Genomic DNA, 19,581 nt, shown 5'->3' with positions numbered 1-19,581 from the left:
AAAAATACGGTCCCCGTCCTATAAAACAAATTTTATTTACCAAAATGTACAAAAAATCAAATACTTTATATGAAAGAATTTTAGTGCTGTATAACCATTAAAATTTAAAGTTGAGAACCTTTCCCCAAAACTCGCCTCAAGAGAGGAGGCCAGTCGGAGTGAGAAGCAATCTTGAGAGAGAGACTATTGCAAGAGGCGGTCATGAAAGAGAGAGGCTCTATCGATGGTAAGGAAAGGGAGAAGTAAACAACTTCTATTTGAGGATGAAGTTTTTAGAAGGCCTAGGTTTTATGAAAATAAAATAACGTCTTACCTCAAATCTTTGTCCGAAAAGTACTTTTGACAACGGAAATCCCTATGATGACTCAAAAATCAATTTTGAATGCTAACAAAATAAAACTTGAAACTAAAAAAATGTATATATCTTGCGGATCTATAAGCACTTATCTCTAATGCTAAATGGATGGTCTCGATAATTTGCTACAATATATATTATTTTTAGAATTTAAAATCCTAATTTTTTTTGCAGCCCTAATGTTGATTAATATCAAAGTTTTTTAATGCTTGAATTGTAAGTTTCAATGAGTTCTGAGCCCGTTTTCCTTTATTTAACCTTATTGGTTTTATGGTCCAAAGTGTTGGAAGACTTTGCATTTTACGCGATGAATTTATGGTCCTTAGGGATGTAATTGTTTCACATGTTACCCGTAACAGGACCCACGTGGCAATCATACAAAAAAGGGGCTGTGGATTGCTAAAGATAAAAGCGTTGGGGTTTTCTTTTCTTTTTAAATTATTAAAAGAATTTATACTCCCTCGAGAGTACACTGTTCAATGACTGCCTCAAGTAAAACCAAACCTAGGATTACCGTAAGGATCCTAAATTTTTGGGATGTAACGTTTTTAACCCATTGATTAACCTTGCTAAAAATATTCCTAATTGCACCTCTACACACTTGAAAAACATAGTGTCTCACGATGGGATGGAGACCGTCCAAGTTTTAGAGGGTGTGGTCTAAGTGTTAAAAAACTCAAATTTCAAACTTTCACTTTTTGAATCTAATAATCTAGTGATAATTAAGTGGTTCCCAAAATTTTAAATTGAAAAAAAGCCCTCCAAGTAAATGTTTTTACCCAAGTAGTATATTTACACTATACTCCTACATGAGTACGTCCCTTTTTGGATTTATCATGATGTATTAAGGAGCGTGTGGGGTTTATCACTTGTCCCTGTAATTTTTTACAAGAAAGAAAAATGAAAAGAAAAAAAGAGCTCCCAAACGAGTTATGCTTATAACAATTAATATAAGGATTGTCTATAAATAAACCATTTAGCTTTTGTGTATAGTGGTCATAATCATTCTTGTTCTTTAAATTGTGAAATGGATAGTTGTAAGAGCGTTTTTGAATAAACACAAAGTGCGAATTTTTTTTTTTTTAAATTTCGCGATTCATTCAAAACCAATCCCTGTTTAAAACCCATGCACCAATATCTTTTCTAAATCTCCAACACCATAGTTGGTGGGGGTATAAATAGTTCATAACACTTATTAAAATAAAAGAGAGGGGAAAGGGATCATTTTTTCTCGTATGGTTTACGCTTGCAGTTAAGATGAAAACATTGGGGAACGTGGATTTTGATTTGTGCAGCTATCGATATTTTAAAGGGAAAAGTTTACATAGAGCCTAGGCTCTAACAATCAAATTAGAGCCTATATCAAAAATTTCACTAGAAGAAGATGTTTTGATATCCAAAAATCATTAAATTGATCATCTCGACATCAAGATGCATGAACATGAGAAAAAAATGGATTTCAAGTTTTGGAAATAATGCATCTTGTAACACATTTTTTGACCGTCAATTTTCAAGATTTTCAAGTTTTCATAGATCTATTCGATCTACACTATTTTTGAAGTTTTAAATTTTATAATTAAAAATGAAAATATAATTTAAGACTATTACAAAAGTTTTCAATTTTAAAACCATATTTCTTGATACTATTTAAGGTAGGCTCAAATTTGATTGTATAGAGCCTCGGCTCTATATAAACTACACCCATATTTAAATGGAAGAAGAGATAGAAGACTAAATAAATATTTAAATGTAAGAAAATATATCCCATGTGCTCATATAGAAAGATGCGCTCTTTCCAAGACGCTTTTTACCAGCAATAATTATTGATTTCTTATGTATAATATCGATACTATTATGGAAGTCATTTTTTTTTTATATGATTATTTTTTATTGCTTTTATAATTAGGTGATAGTCAGAAGCATGGACGACGAAATTTGAGCTCAATATAATTTATAGAAAAAAGTTATATATTATGAGACTATTTACTTTTGGTAGGAGATAACAATTGTCTTTAGCCATTGAAAGTGATATCTAGTATATTAAGGTGTAGAAATTTTATTTTGAACTTTGTATCTAATCAATGACATTTCTCTATCACTTGATTTTATATCGAACAATCAATATTCATTATGACTTTCTTATGTATAAAAAATAAATAATCGTTTAAATTTTCTTATAAAAAAAAGATAAATTTGAGAATGAACATAAAAATATTAAACATCAAATATAGTTCAAATAAAAGGGCCCTCGTAGCTTTCCTCTCTTGTTTTACTAGTAACTGGGAGGCCCTCTTTCATTCTTCTCTCATTTTACACTGGCCTGGTATACTGTCAGGCCCTCTTTGCTTTTCTCTCGTACTCTTTTTTTCTCTCTCTACATTGTCAACCCCTCTCTCTCTCTCTCTCTACCTGCTGTCACCACGCTGTTGTCGCTTCTCTCTCTACCCTGCCCATCACCACTCTCCCTGCCATGCTGTCATCGCTCTCTCTCTCTACCCTTTTCATGGGATCATATTCGAAGGTATAAGGGCTTTTCTTTTCCTGATTTGCATGTTTTTATTTGTAAAAAGTAATGGTTTGCAGAGTACAAAACAACTAAACAAATGGTATGAGGTTTCTGTTTTTAGAAATGAGGGGAGAGAGAGATGTACCCTGTCAGGAATGTCTCAGAGTAAAACGGGAGAGAGAAAGAGAATAGGAAAGAGGGCCATAGGATTAAGATGAGAAATTGAGGCCGTTTGGCTTACATGAAATCCGTATGTGAGCTTGCGTTTCTCATTTTTATAAATAAATAAATAAACAAACAAATAGATATAGACAAACTTTTTATGTTTTTTCTACAACATAAAGCTTATATACTTCTCCTTATCGAACTGTCCATTCTGAATAGAAGGTTAAGATTGTCCCAATCACAATGTCATGTCTCTATATTATTTTATTTTTAATTTTTTTTTCTATAAACTATTTTGACATCAAATTTTGGATGTCCAATCTTCTATTAAATTCGCACTAGCAAAAAATATAAAAATAGTTACTATAAAATAAAATGACCAAAATGCCTCTGAAAAATTTAAGGGGTATTTTCGTCATTGTATTCTATCGATAGATTATTTATAATATTTTTTATAGGTGTACCTCAATCAGAAGATGGGACGTACAAAATTTCATATTTATACAATTTGTATAAAAAAACTAAAAATAAAATACTTTGATACGTCGGATCTAAGATCAAATGGTTAGTGGCTCTCTTGATCAAAATTGGACGGCTGGATGGTAGGAGAAGCATAGATCTTCTATGTTGTTGGGGAAGTATAGAAACCTTTTCATATATATATATATATATATATATATATATATATATATATATTTATTTTATATTTATATATATATGGAAAAAGTTTATATAAGGATGTAACCTTATAATGTAGAACTACGGATACATCTCAAAATCCATCGGAAATGGTAGTTTTAATGTTGAAAAACCCTTTGATTGATCATCTCGATATTGGATGTATGACCATGAAAAATAAAAAGATTTTAAGTCTAAAAAATAGTGCATTTTACAACATATTATCTGCACCGTCAATTTTTAAGATTTTCATATATTTACAGATCTACTTGATTTTAACCATTTTTGAAATTTAAAATTTTATAATTAGACATAAAAATAGATTTTGAGATAATCCTAATAACATTTTACATCAAAATTACATACCATGATAAAATTTGAAGCTGCACCTTACCTCTATAGCTACGGATGCATCCGTATGCCAAGTGCGCCATATATATATATATATATATATATATATATATATATATATATATATATATATATATATATATATATATATATATATATATATGAAAAAAATTATGTATGCCCATGGGCGTACTGTTACAGTAAACGCTGACAGCCCAGATTGAATCTGGGTTGATCTGACGATCACGGATGTCTAATAGTGTTTGAATTTTAATTTTAATTTTTTCAAATCTACATAACTTGAGATTTTACGCGTGTATTTTTAAAAAATAGACGAATATACGGAAAATATCAAAAAACCATTTTACATGAAATAAATTGACCAAAATACCCTTGAAAAGTTTTGGCTGTATTTTGGTCAATTATTTTTGCAAATTATTATTTTTTATATTTTTATTAAGTGAGCGTTGACGAGACAAACACACACCTAAAATTTCAAGTGATTTAAACTTTTATAAAAATAAAATTAAAATACAAAATGAGGTCGTGATCGTCAGATCGGCCCAGATTCAATCTGGACCATTGGCAATTACTATAGCGGTCTGCGAGTGGGCGTACAGAATCCACTCCCATAGTAAACCTTGGATAACTATAATGAATAGTAATATAGGTGGAATCCCAGCCGTCAGATCTTTATCAAGTGGTTCAAAATATATATTACCATTTAAATTTTAATTTTTTACTATAAATCTGATTAAGATGAAATTTTGGGTGTATATAATTAATGTTATTGTGCACCATATAAAAATATAAAAAAATTATTTTCAATAATTTAAAATGACCAAATTACCCCCGTTATTTTTTAGGGGTATTTCAATCATTTTATATTTTGGGAAATACTTTTTTTATATATTTTTAATTGTGCACCCTATTTTTTAGTACACACGTTTAAAATTTCTTTATGACCCAATTTCTAAAAAAAATATTAAAATTTGTATAGTGATATACATTAGGAACCACATGAAGAAGATATGATAGTTGGGATTCTACTTATATTATTATTCATTATAGTTGTCTAGCTATTGTTAGTTTTTTTCATATTATATATATATATATATATATATATATATATATATATATATATATATATATATATATATATATATATATATATATATATATATATATATATATATATATATATATATATATATATATATATATATATATATATATAGGCGAAAAGGAACAGTGATTTCGCCTACCCTCATCACCATCCAAACTTCATCGCACGGTCATAGTTATCTAGTACTGTTTTAATTTTTATTTTTATTTTACAAATTCAAATTACTTGAAATTTAGAGTGTATGTACATCTAATAAAAATATAGAAAAAATAATTCACGAAATATAAATTGATCAAAATACCTCCCAAAATTTATGGGGGTATTTTGAACAATTTATATTTTACAAATTATTTTGGTCACATTTTTATTAGGTACACATCACTAATATGTACACACGCTCCAAATTTCAAATCATTCCGATTAGTAAAAAAAATGAAAAATAAAATTCTACTGAACAACTGTGACCGTGCGATGAAGTTTGGATGGTGATAAGGGTAGGCGAAATCACTGTTAATTTTAAATTATCAAAAATAATTTTTTTATATTTTTATATGATGCACAATAGGGTTAGATATATACACCCAAAATTTCATCTTAATTAGATTTATAGAAAAAATGAAAATTCATATAGTGATATGCATTCTAAACCACATGATGAAGATCTGACGGCTTGGATTCCACCTATATTACTATTCATTATAGCTGACCAGCTATTGGAAGGTTTACTCTATATTCAAGTATCCATATTACATTATTAAACCAGAATTAAGGAGTGTACACATGTTGTCAAAAAAAACTCTTATAGGGCATGTAGGACACATTCCCATCTTTAATAGGGGAAGCGAAAATAAGAAGACACCTTTATAGAGATTGTAGAACACATTCCCATATTTAGTATGAGAAGTGAAAATAAGAAGAATTCCTTATAAAGATTGTAGGACACATTCCCATAGGAGAAGCTAAAATAAGAAGGGTCTCTTATAGAGATGGTAAGACACATTCTCATCTTTAAAGAAAAAGAGATAGAGTATGCACTTAATTTTAGAAGTATCTATATTACATTATTAAAATAATTTTAGAGATAGTCACTTCCTAAAACTAATGTACGTAGAGAGAAATGCATAGAGAGTGAAATAGAGACGTGGAGTGAAAAATGGACGAGAAAGATGGACCTCATCTAGGAATAGACTACCTAAAAAATTGAAACATATATACCTTTGAAATTTTTTAGAGATTTATAGCGGGCAGATGATTAAGTAGTATTGTTAATCACGTGAGGCTGAAACACTCCCTAACAATAATGCATGGAGATCAAGCTAATAGTATGGCTGATGTTTTAGCTAAGGGTGGTGTCTCCTTATCTTCCTTTGTTATTTTTAATGATGTATTATTAATAAAAAGTAAAAATATTTGTCGAAAAAAACAATAATGGGTTTCCTTGTTATTTTTAATGATGTATTATTAATAAAAAGTATAAATATTTGTCAAAAAAACAATAATAGATAGAGATAGAGATGTCTAAAGATTTTTAGAGATAATTAGTTCCTAAAAATAATCTATTTAGAGAGAAATATATAGAGTGTGAAGTAGAGAGACTACATTATTAAGCCAGAGTTAGGGTAGACACAATAGAGTGTGAAGTAGAAAGACTATATTATTAAGCCAAAGTTAGGGTAGACACATGTCGCAAAAATTAGAAAGGCCCTAATTCTATAGAGATTGCGGGACACATTTTCATCTTTAAGAGTGGAGAGAGATAGAGTATGCAATTAATTTTAGAAATATCTATATTACACTATTAAAATAAATTTTTGGAGATAATCACTTCCTAAAAATAATGCGTCGAGCAGAGAGAGATGGACCTTGGAAGAGACTTCCTAAAAAATTGAAACATATATATCTTTGAAAATCTTTAGAGATTTTAGTGGGTAGATGATTACAATATTAGAAGTAGCATTGTTAATCACGTAAGGCTGAAACACTTACCAAATATAATGTGTATAGAGATTAGAGATGTCTATAGAGGTAATATTTCCTAAAAATAATGTGGGTAGAGATAGAGATGTTTATTTAGGAAAATAAGAAATAAAATTACAAGATTAGAAGTAGTATACACTTCCTAAAAATAATAAGGGATAGAGATGTCTATAGAGGGAAAACACTTCCTAAAAATAAAAATAATGATGTCTGTTTAGGCAAATGGGAAATGAAATTACAATATTACAAGTAGTATTTGTTAATCACGTGAGGCTGAAACACTTCCTAAAAAAAATGCGTGTAGAGATAGATATGTCTATAGAGGGAGGATTTTATCTAGGAAGATGACTGACTTCCTAAAAAACTGAAACATGTTTATCTTTGGAAATTTTTAGTGGGGAATAAATGGAAATCTTTAGAGATTTTAGTGGGGAATTGATGGACAGAAATTGAGTCAGAGATTTTAGGAAATAAATAGCTAAATGAAAATTAAAACTTTGACAATTAATAAAGAAAAAGTCTACTTCTATGTTTTCATGTTTTCAAAAATTGTTTATGACAATTTTCATTTTTTACTGAGAACATATAAATTGATCAAACTAACATACCAACTTTTTTTTATATTCTTAATTTCTAATTTATGAATTGTTGTGCTTCAAAAATATTTCTGATTAATTTTAGATTACAATTTTTATTGTTTGAAACCAATTATGCTAAATACAAAAAACAAAGTCAATTTTTTTTATCTTCAGTCATTTATGATTTTTTAATGCAAAATTTATGCTTTCGAAATAAATCATGACTAATTAATAGATTTTTTATTTTGGATTTTCAAATTTATTAAGAAATATTGTCCAGTCAAATTTTCTTTTCCCATGTCTTTATGCTTTCCTTTCTAATTATAATTTTAGATTGTAAAATCAATTTTAAATGTCCAAGTTATGAATTTTTAAGGCTTTTAAATTTAATTAATGAAGCAATTTTTAAGAGAAATCCCATTGGTAGATGATCTAGAGTAACTTGAAGTCTATGCTAGGGACATAATTATAAATTGTTTTGTCACTGGTTCTAGTATAGTTCGATTAATGCTCACTTTCCCTTTGGGATGACGCATAGCGACTTTCTTTGGGCTACATAAACGCATGTTTTGTATGGCCTTCGTACCTTGAATTCAAAGTGTATTTTTTTCATGGTTATTGATATGAGATCTCATACATTCTAATAATTGTTGTACCTTAATTATATTAGTCTTTCAGTTCTGTATTTTTTTTTATTATTGAGAATTCTGGTATTTGATTGGTGGGGAACTACTAAATATGGTTAGAGGCTTTTTGGAGAGTGGAGAGAAACTTCATTGTGTGAAGTTCTTGACTCGGCTGGATTGCTGACTGTTTCTTTGCACCATATTTATTGAATCCAAAAATAATGTAAATCAAGCAGATCTATACTCACTTCAAAATCTTGAAAATTAATTTTTTCCATTGCATATTTATGCAATTATTTATGTGACCATTTATTTCATTTTTATGTGCAACGCACATAATTCAACTAGTATTATATTATATTACATTATATATATTATATATTTATATCTTTTCCAGTTCCTCTTGTCAGGGTTGATCCCACAAAGGCACGAGGAAGACAATTTTACTTTGACTGCACCACAGCCTCGCTATAGTTCTTCTTCCAAAAATTCTACATTATATATCAGAATATATACTATTAATATATATATATATATATATATATATATATAATATAATAAAATATTATATTACATTATATTAATATATTCTGTATTATATATAATATACATATTTATTATATTATATTGCATATAGTATAATAAAATATTATTTTATATTATATCACATTAATTATATATTATATATATATTTATTTTATTAATGTAATTTGTGTTGTATACTATATATATATATATATATATATATATATATATAATATAATATAATATAATGTGTATATTTATATTGTATTGTATGTTATATTACATATATAATATAAATATCAAAGATTATATTATCTATTTATATTATAAATATATATTTCTATCATCTAATATACATATTTATTATATTATAAAACACAAGTACTCAAACTTCTTTAAACTTTCCAAAATATAACATTCCACTACCCAGAGAAAAAAAAAAACTTCTTTTTTCCAAGGAACATTTATTATCTTTAGGATTTGCAACGCACTTGATAAAGATCTTAATCTATTCCATATTAATCCATACAATAGATAGGCTTCTTAAAATAAATAACTTATACCAAGCTTAAGATTTATTTTTCTTTAAAAAAAGCGAACCTCCCTAAAATCACTACAACAAAGAAATACAAAAATAACCCTAAACAAACAAAAACTCAAATAACACCAATTAAAAAAATATATAAAATAAAAAAATCAAAACTCTTTCTCTAAATTTCTTGAGTTGGTTGAGCAAAAACTGCTAAGCTTTTTTGAATTGGGAGAGAGAGAGAGAGAGAGAGCAGGAAATCAATTTTCTCTGCGCATTTTTTCAGTTTTTGCTCGGGCCGAGGTAGGGCTAGAACATGGTTGGATTGGGTCGGCCCTATGTTTTAATTCCTTTCTCTTCCTCATCTTGAATCTATTAGGCTCCTATAAAGACCGAGGTCAACCTCGGCTAGGTTGACACGGCCCAAGCCCAACCTATTGTCACCATTATTACTTAGGCACCTCCTCAAAGATATCTAAAAAAACCCAAATTGCGATTTTTCATGGTTAATAACCCTAAACAATAAAAGGCATTTCAATAATTTGACTTACTTTAAACAAATACAGGATACTTTTGGCATTTTATTAGGGCTTCTTAGATGGATTAAGTGATTATACCTCTACTTGTTTAGGTTTTTAATCCTACACGCACAATCGAGTATTTTTAAGTTAGGGAAAATTACTATAAACACCTCAAAATTGTACTTTCTAAACACTTTACTCCCACCTTAATTTTTCTTCATTAAAATTTCTCAAAATTTAACTTTTATAACTAATACCCCCAATCTCAAAAAAATTGAAAAAAAGACAAGTTTGCCATCTCTTTTAACCTACCAATTTTACACTCCGGTACGTATGGAATGCACTCTGGAAAATAGTTCACTGTTAACTAGCAGTCCGGCACCTGTAAAATGTGCTCTGGCATCTTTAGAATTCACTCCGGCAATTGATGAACTCGCTTCGGCGAATAGTTGACTGTAAAATAGGCACTTTGGCACCATTCGAATGCACTCCGGCATTTAGCGAACTCGCTCTGGTGGGTAGTTCACCGTTAAATAACAACTTCGGCACTTGTGAAGAGCGCTCCGGCATGTGAAGATCATCGAACCGGCAGTTTCCTCCCTGGAAATTTTGCAGTCCGACGATTCACCGCATCACCCCGGCGATGTACTTCCTAGAAACATAGGCACTCCGACGAATACACTGAAGTTGTCCGACATAGTTGAATATGGCCATGTCAAATAGTTCGGAGTTTTGGAGCTTCAATCCGGCAATTACGCTCCTGGAGGTCAGTCCGATCATGTCTTTGAGCGGTTTGGCAATTTGCTTAATGTGCAGACTGATGATTTGCAATATAACTCCGGTAACATTACTACTAGAGTGAGTTCAGTCTGATGTTTTAGATATTCGATTAGGCATATTGTTGTCTAATAAGCACTCCGGTAGTTTAGAATCTTAGTCCGGTGAATGGTTTATTGGGGTTCGTCCGAAGGATTTGGTCGTACGTTTAAGATACGGGAAGGGGTATTTTTATTAAACAAAATATACCTTTTTCAATTGGGGGGTATTAGATAGAAAATATGGTTTTTATCAAAAAGAAGTGAGAAGAATTGGGGTGGGGTTAAAGTGTTTGGAAAATGCAATTTAGGGTGTTTTTAGTAATTTCCACTTTAAGATATTGTTTAAGGAGGTATTTGATTGCAATGGAAATTAAAAAGGATACTCCCAAATAGTAAGTGGGATGTTTTGACCCTTTTGTAAGGGGTTTTATTATTTTTCAGTAGTAAGTGGTTTTATTACTTTTCAGTAGTAAGTGGGATGTTTTGACCCTTTTGTAAGGGGTTTTATTATTTTTCCTACAAAGCAAGGGATCATATTATACTCTTATTTTTCCTACAAAGCAAGGGATCATATTATACTCACCACGGGTGTAATGCGGGGTGAATAGATCAGCCATCCACCATCCATACTTATCAATGGATAGTGCATGTAAGTCGCCGATCGGCTGACTAAATATGTCTGACATAGAAGTAAGTAGCATTACATCTCCACCATCAGTTGGTGAGTACGGATGGTGTATGGTAAGTGTATTCTAGATTGTGTACAGGATGTGTTGCTACATCGGGCTTAAGAAAATAATTGGTTTATGAATGAACTTTCGTTTTTTTCTACAACGGCCGTAACCTACACTAGGCCAATTTTTTTAAAGAGAAATTTATCCAAATACCGATGAGAGATTACACTATTTAATATGTGACTCGTGGCTTTTAACTTAGTTCCAAAACCCCATCAAATAACACATAAGCATGAGTTAGAATGGTTGCACTTGGAGAAAGTGTTAGTGGGCATCTACTATGGGTATTTTGATAATTTTTCTTTTTTAAAAATGACAATCATTGAAATTAGCAGCTCATAAAATATTTTAATTTGAACTAAATTAATTATCCAAAAAATATTCTACTCCCTTGCGAATATATATTGTCCATTTACTCCCTCGGTAAACCCCACTTGGTTTTAGGACCCCAAAATTTTCAGGACATAACATCTTTAATACATGGATTTACCTCTAACTTTTTTTCTTCTAATTGCATCCTCTAAGCATTTGAAAAGGATAATGTACTGTTTAATTTTTAGAGGGTGAAATCAAAGCGTTGAAAACTTAAATTTCATTCTTTTTTTTTGAGAATAAGTATCTAGTGTTCTAAAGTGATTACCAAAATTTCAAATTGAAAAAATCCTCCCAAGTAAATTGTCTGGCAGAGAGAGTGGAAATAAACTATAATCCCGATAGAGCATAGTATACGTGCTCGATTGATTATATAGCCATACTCTCACATTTAAAAGAAATCCATGCTTGAAGTATTTGAACATCATAATACATCCAAAGCTGAACTACCCCTAAAACAAGAAAAAAAAAAAGAAATAAGAGAAAATAAAAGAGTTGGCTCGGTTCTTTAGAGGAGGCATGGCATTTGACTAGATGCTCTTGGTTCTTTGAGGAAAGAGCCATGAAAACCGTAAGGCACTCTATGTGGTATTTTTATTTTGGCAACAGGTGCTCCTTCAAATTTTTTAGCATCGATCATATGTACCTGCATTTCATGAAAAAGGTCAGGGCTACCTACATAGGACTCCTAATGGGTCGGGTTGGACCTGGGTCACCCCGACCCTGACTCATCTTGACTAGGTCCGAGATGGACATAGAACCCATGTTGGGTCCAGGTTATTGGATCTGGTCTGGGTCTAGAGAACAGAAAGAGAAAGGAATAAATTTTATTATAAAGTACTTCATGACATTGAAATAATTTTGTGTAGAATTTTTTCACCCAAAAAAATGTTATAGGTAAATATCAAGTAGGGTCGATAAGGTCCATGATGCACCTAGACCTAGACATTGATCCAGTCCTGTCCCTACTTGTACGGTCTAGGATCTATCCAAACCTAGGCCCAACCAAGTCGGGTTGACCAATTGACGTTATTTGGACTTGGACACGACCCACCAGGTTCAATGTTTGGGTCAAGACCCAAACCCGTGTCAGGTAGACCTGTTGGGTTAGTGGGTCGACCGACCTAATTGCCACGCCTCCTACGACATCTAGTATTTGAAAACTTGACGAGTTTGAATTAAACTCGCGAGTTACTCTGATTCGGTAGGCTGAGTCTCGAACCACAACCATGGGAACCAGCCAAGTCTCGTTGGTTCCCATGATTTTATTTTAAATATATATTTTTAAAGACTTAACCGAGTCTCCTTGAGACTCAGCTGAGTCAAGTTTCTGACTCGAGCTAAGGCCCTGGCAATCGCAATTGGAGTCCTTGCTTTGAAGCAACGACTGCACCTATTGGATGTTCAGTTCTTGTTTTGGTTAGGAGCATACAACCCGATCATGTGTAGGAGACATGCCAAACCTTCCAAGACCATTCTTTCAACCTAGAAAGCAAACACAGAAAAATAAAAGAGAGGGGACAAAAGCACAGAAAGATATGAACCAAATTACATGGGAAGTATTAGTGTTCTCATTGTGAATGAAACAAAGTATCCAACCATCATCTTCCTCTGTGCTTCCTGGTCTTGCAACAAATACAACTCCATCGCAGAATTCATTCTTCTCAAGCCTGTGATATTCAACTTTTATTCTTTTCTTCCCACCTTTCTGTAAAATCATTAAAAAATTATGTTAATTTTTATGATAAAACATCATGTGAAACAAGGATAAGAGGACTCCTACATGGTGAGCCTGATCTACCTGAAGATGGCTAGCCCCCAATTCTTCAAAATGTAACTTTGCGAACATATTATATTTTGCAAGACCTGAATGCAGAAATGAAATGGGTAAAAAGGAACAAATTTGCTGCAATCTATACTTAATAACACTCATTGATATGCAAAGTGTTTCTTACCGATTTTAGAACTTTCTGCCGAGTCCACAACTTGGGTGTATGCATACTTATTCTTTGTACACACAAAATTGTCATTGATCACTGGAAAATCCATGGAGACTTCAGGTGAGGTAAGATATCCCTCTGTTACTGAACCATTTTTCATGTTTAATCTCCATTCATAAGCACGTGTCAGTAATATACTGTCGATTGAAGGATCAAATCCTTCTGCATCTTTTCTGATAGGTGAAAATGCTCTAGAATACCATTCATGTATGTTGATACCAAGATCTGGACCAGGAAAAACCGCTCCATTTGCACGACAACCTCTTATGACAACCTAGAATTCATGCTAAAAAAGTCATATTCATCCTCTTACAACAAGCTAAATCAATCAACTCCATTCCAAAAATGGTCTCAATAAAAAAGAAAGAAGGGAAGATTTGGCATTCCAAAATGCTCCAAATCTAATGCATCCCAAGAACTGTGGTAATGGAGATCTACAGGTTTTCTGGTGCTGAAAATCAAATCTTATTAAGAGGAGACGGATTTGAAGCCCTTAGGGACTCTCACGCCCTTCAAAGTGGTTCCTTGAAGTGAGGGAACACCAATTTTTAGATGGTCATGGAGGGTAACCAAATGTTTTCATAGGTTTGGAAACAGAACTTCCTGATTTGTGACATCCATATATCCTTTGGAGCTCACCTCATCTCCATCCTCAAAGGAGTTTATGATATGAAAAGAGCAATGTGTTTGTACGTCGAACCAAGCAATGGATGCTGCATCCCCATACCTTGGCATCACTCCGATTCTCGCAGGTTGATCATGCTCAAACTTTAGAAACCTGAATTTTAAGCATACTGTTGAATAATACAAAGTTTCATTGGTTTTGTAACAGTTTCATTGGTTTTGTATGATTAATGCTTTAAAGAAATACTTACGGCCCTCCATTAATGAGTCTTCTTCTATCAAAGGTGAATGGATAATCCATAATAACATTGAAACTGAAAACCATATGACAAAAGCCATATTAATATCTGAAAAGCAATACGATGCAGAATACAGATGATGTGATTTGAACTCACTTCTTTGTGATGCCAAGCTCATGGGGGAACGAGTTCCGTTCGAACTTCAGGTCAGCTTTATGCACCAGATTCTTTCCATCAGCTAGACCCAAAGATGAAAAGGAAAGAGGTGATAACCAAGGCAAAACAAACTTGTATTGATTACGAATTACTTATTAGTATGGTTGCACTTGGTTGTGGATTCTTAGTTGAAATCAAGAGCATAAGACATGAAAGAAATATAACTGATTGAAGTTATAGTTTATGTGATAGGCGTGATGAAATCTTAGCATGATCCTTCCAAAGGTTTACTACAGTTAACATTTCAAAAGGTACCTGATATTACACCTATAACATAATATGGCTTCTTTGCGTCAACACCCATGATCACCATTTCTCCTGTTAGTGGATCTCTCTGGTACCGACAAACTCCAAATAAGAATTATAATAATCACAGTCATTAACTAGAGTTCATTGCCTGAGCAAGAACTTCGGCAAATTAAGATTCCATAAAAAACAAACCTTTGGATGACTGGTGAAAGGACGATCCCATGCTCCATTAATGTCCCAAGTATTCAATGTGTTCAAGTCTGAAAGCTCGATTTCGTAGGGCAGGTGATTCTCTGCAATTGCAAAAACCCTTCCACCATGTTCAAACACACTAGTGTTGGTCAAGTCTTTGTTTATCATGCCAAATCTCATCTGTCAGAAAAATGAAAAAAGGATAATGTATATCGATTTATGTCAGTGCTGGAAATTGAATCTCTATTCTTATCTTTGCACTAGAAGAAATATTTGGCTTGCCTGATTTAGAAGTGCGCCCATTAAAACTGCTGGAGAATAACCTAGCGTTGCTGGAAGAAACGTAGGCCTGTTTCTTGCTTTCTCTATTTTAAAAGAATCCGACTCGACGTATTTATTTTTGTATGAGATGCACCAGGTTCCTTTGTAGTCCTTGTTAAAGTACATGGCATGGAGCATTCCTTCACCTTCGACCCAAACAAAACTTGATCTCCCAAAGATTGAAACAGTTGCTGTGTTTTGTCCAAACAAAAAGTTTCCACCTATGGTGAACCCGTCACAATTCAAAAACAAAATTCTCCATGTCAGAATTGGAATCAAGTTGCTAAAACTTCAATACTATAGCTGCATGATGAACACATAATAGTGAACCAGAACTCGGCGAGACCAACTTGGATATATCCAAGTTACTGAGCAGGCTGCCTGAGTCAGGAACCAAACCTCGGGACTGACAGAGCTAGCAGTTTACAATATTTGTATTGTTTTTGTAGGACTCGACCGAGTCCGAGTTTCCTGACTCAGGCTCAAGACCTTGGCAAGACCTGAACCGAGTCATTGTTTTAAACCACTGCTACGTACCATTTCTGATGTAAACCCCCTCAGGGAAGCCCATTGGAATCTCTCCTTCAATGCATGAAATTTTGACTGCCTCCCCTATTTCTTCTACAGGGGCAAAGTTACCCTGAAATTTGTTCAAAATATAGTAAATTATTTCATTTATTGTTGCACTACAAAAAGGTATATTCACAAGATTTTTAAGGAAAACAATCAATATGAGATGTATGTTTCCTTAATTTAATATGGTTCAAAATATAATGGGCCTGCTACTAAAACTGGAAAAATGAAAATATATTAAATTTACCTGGACTAGCATGGGTTGTGCCTCGAAATGGAACAAAGTGTCCACTAAAACATCCAACAGGGAAGTAGTAACTCTTTTGATGGTTTTTGAAACTTGAGCCTTTAGAGGAACTTGTGGCCATTCTTTGTAGAAGGGCTATGTAAGAGAAAACGTTTATATAAGGAAGCTTAAAACTGGATCGGTAAATATTTGGCAAAAAGAGTGTAAGAAATAAAATATGAAACACATACAACAACAACACAAATATTTATGTGGTTCACCCTATAAGGGCTATATCTATGGGTATGGGAAACTGAAATCTACCATACCAATGGAGTTACCTCTCTAACATCGATAAAACCAAGTCCAGAAAACTCTTTTAAACCTGTTCTCCCAAACGACACCATTGGCGATTTCCCATCTCTATTTCATAACTCGACCACTGTCTAGGAAGAGAACTTTGAGATCAAACGAAACTTTCAATCCCACATAATATGCATCAATCTCAATCAATCCCACAAAATATGAGATTTTTTTATGTGGGTGATTTTGGATAGCACCAAATCCAACAATCTCCACCTTGAGGTTGGGGTCGTGGTGTAGCACCACTGGTACCCAAGCTAAGGTCTAGATTTCTATTATCATCTAACGTATTAAAAAACACTAATGATTTAAAAAAACAGGTAGGGACTCGTCATCCCAACTGAATTACCCAAAAAAAAATAAAAAATAAAAAATTCACCTGCTCACTTTACCAATATACATTGGATAGTTTCACAAATTATTCATCTTTTGCCAAATAAATTTCTTCATCATTCTTGCTGAAAAATAGTGTTTCAATCAAATTTCTTCACCTCGAACTTTGCATTTGAAAACTTTACTGCCATACCGAAAACCCCAAACCAGGGCTCTAATACCACTTGTTATAAGCGGAAGCTCTAAACTCGATGGGTTAATAATACTTGTCAAATAAAGTATGAGAAATAAAACTTGAAAAATAAGAAAATATCTCAATCCCACATAATTTGGGAATATCAAGCCCACATAAAATCATATTATCTCAATCCAACATAATATGGACCAATCTCAATCAATCCCACAAAATATGTGATTTTCTTATGTAGGTAATTTTGGATACCACCAAATCTAACATCTTATACTATAGAAGTAAATTGCACTTCAAAAAACTAGTAGAAAATAGCATTTAGATGTTGGAAAACCTTCAATTTATCATCTTGACATCGAGATGTATGGATATAAAAAGATAAAATTTTAAGTTCTAAAAGTAGTGCATTTCTAGACCATCTAGTTTTAAGATTTTCAAATATTTATAGATCTGCTGGATCTGCATTTTTTTACAATTTTAAATTCTATAATAAGAGTTGAACATTATTTTCAAGTCATTGTAAAGTTTGATGTCAGAAATATATCTTCCAGAAAAAATTAGATTTGCGCTCTTTCTTGTATAATATTAGGAATTCACCTAATACAAACCTCACCCAAATGCAAACGACTCACATTTATCTCTCTTTTTGGTATGTAAATGTGAGGCGACAACAAAACAGTCAAAGAAAGCAAATACCGTGCACCTGAGGAGCACAATGTATACTCACTCGCATGGGCGAAAAAAAAGCTAGTAGGAACATTTTTCTTTTTTTCGTTCGTTTTCATTTTTTTTCTCTATTTTCTTTTATTTTAATTTTAAAATTTTAAATTCATCTAAGAATTCCTAAATGTTTATTTTCAAAAAAATAAAAATTAAAATTTGAGTTCTTAAACACTAGAGCTTGCCCTCCAAAAGTTGAATGGTCTCCCCTCAAACTTGCGATGATACATATATTAGGCACATAGTATCTATCAGAGTGTGCAATTTTTTTTTTTTGGTTTTGTTTGAGGTTAGTTGCTAGGTTTACGGTGTTATATCCCCAAAGTTTGGGGTCCCTTAAGTTCTCCTAAGTCGATTTTTTGCCTAAGAGAGTAAATGGACAATATGTTTTTATAATGACGTGAAATCCTTTTGCACGATTAAAACTAGTGTTACGAGAATCACGTCTGGTTGATTTGGTCGGATCAGAAAAATTGCTTAAAAACAATATTTTTACAAAAATAAATTGCTCAACCTTCTCAACCAGTCAAGGCCTGTCGAATTGGCCAAAATTAATCATACTAAAGTTGACCAGTTTATCGATCAAACAATGTTTTGATCAGTTTTTGACCAAATATTTTTTATTTTGTACCATATTAGCCAAGATATCAGTTGGTAGTCTGATTGATCGGACCCGTGCTCAAATCTGGATAGCTATGGTTAAAACTGCACCGCATGTGTATGGCAGAGAGAGAGACTTCAAAAAAATTATTTACCATGATTGGTAGGGGAAGAGATGCTTTGGTATGGACCACAGGAATCCCAGGCTTTTGAAATGATCCGGTGGCACGTGTAAGACTTGCTTTGAGCACCATCTCTGGAAAGAAGCACGCAAACTTATCCCTTGCATACCATAGAGTCATCCATATATAACATCTATTTATACCCTCGAGGGGTGGGTTTCCTCAATTTTCTCTTTTTTTTTATTGGATATGATTTTTAATGGAAAAGATTGATCCTACCTATTTGGAGCGTATTTAGTGTATTATTAATCATAAACAAAAACAAGTGTGCACTTCACCGTATGTTACTTTAAACCACGGCATAACTCGTATTATTATTTTTTATCTTATTTGGAAAGGTTTGTTAAATTCTTACTTTCCTTTCTTAGGAGGGGACCAAGGTTAAGTAGTAGAGTGGTGCACAACCAGTTTGGTGTTTTGAGTTTCATTCTTACCACGGGTGGAGATCCCTTCCTTGCGGAACTGTTAAAATAAACAAAGACAAACATAATTATAGTGTCTAAATATTGCATGTAGATCGAGATACATACATATGCTCATTCGTTCACACTTGTCCACGTGCACACATTTGAGCACACATGTGATTATTTTCTTTGTTGCTCATCGATCATTACATTGTTTTGCAAAACCCCAACCGGAAGATCCATGACAATGTAAAACGAAAGAAAAGGAGATACAAAATAACCATCACT

At 32.4% G+C, this 19,581-nt stretch overlaps 1 protein-coding gene across 4 annotated transcripts; it reads right to left on the bottom strand.

Moving 5' to 3' along the window:
* Positions 1 to 10,211: 10,211 nt before the first annotated feature.
* Positions 10,212 to 19,011, bottom strand: LOC18443346 (carotenoid 9,10(9',10')-cleavage dioxygenase). Of its 4 annotated transcripts, none has more exons than XM_088868471.1 (13): positions 18,863 to 19,011; positions 16,523 to 16,657; positions 16,240 to 16,342; positions 15,664 to 15,923; positions 15,382 to 15,561; positions 15,196 to 15,274; positions 14,881 to 14,962; positions 14,737 to 14,799; positions 14,501 to 14,639; positions 13,817 to 14,135; positions 13,663 to 13,727; positions 13,414 to 13,569; positions 10,212 to 10,697 (listed from the first exon to the last, which is right to left on the bottom strand). In XM_088868471.1, exons 1-13 carry the CDS (start codon positions 19,007 to 19,009, stop codon positions 10,653 to 10,655), a joined length of 1,773 nt encoding a protein of 590 aa, XP_088724597.1. In that variant the 5' UTR covers positions 19,010 to 19,011; the 3' UTR covers positions 10,212 to 10,652. The 4 variants fall into 4 exon arrangements, with proteins under 4 accessions (XP_088724597.1, XP_088724596.1, XP_020528636.1 ...); XM_088868470.1 differs by lacking the exon at positions 10,212 to 10,697 and adding an exon at positions 12,252 to 12,507 and having other exon boundaries at positions 18,863 to 19,010; XM_020672977.2 differs by lacking the exons at positions 10,212 to 10,697; positions 18,863 to 19,011 and adding exons at positions 12,252 to 12,507; positions 16,843 to 17,187.
* Positions 19,012 to 19,581: the final 570 nt, after the last annotated feature.

Source organism: Amborella trichopoda, chromosome 5 (assembly GCF_054954075.1).
Source record: "Amborella trichopoda isolate Santa Cruz 75 chromosome 5, AtrichopodaSantaCruz75HAP2 v2.0, whole genome shotgun sequence".
In the NCBI taxonomy this organism is placed as follows: Eukaryota; Viridiplantae; Streptophyta; class Magnoliopsida; order Amborellales; family Amborellaceae; genus Amborella; species Amborella trichopoda.
Note: the sequence above shows the minus strand (reverse complement) of the source record. Positions and strands in the feature narration are given on the sequence as shown.

Excerpts from the sequence above, each read along its gene's own strand:
- LOC18443346 (XM_088868470.1), bottom strand. The coding sequence starts at position 19,009 with ATGACTCTATGGTATGCAAGGGATAAGTTTGCGTGCTTCTTTCCAGAG. Across the intron at positions 16,343-16,522 it reads CACAACCCATGCTAGTCCAG|GGTAACTTTGCCCCTGTAGA; the intron begins GTAAATTTAATA and ends AACAAATTTCAG. Across the intron at positions 14,800-14,880 it reads GAGCTTGGCATCACAAAGAA|TTTCAATGTTATTATGGATT; the intron begins GTGAGTTCAAAT and ends TATGGTTTTCAG.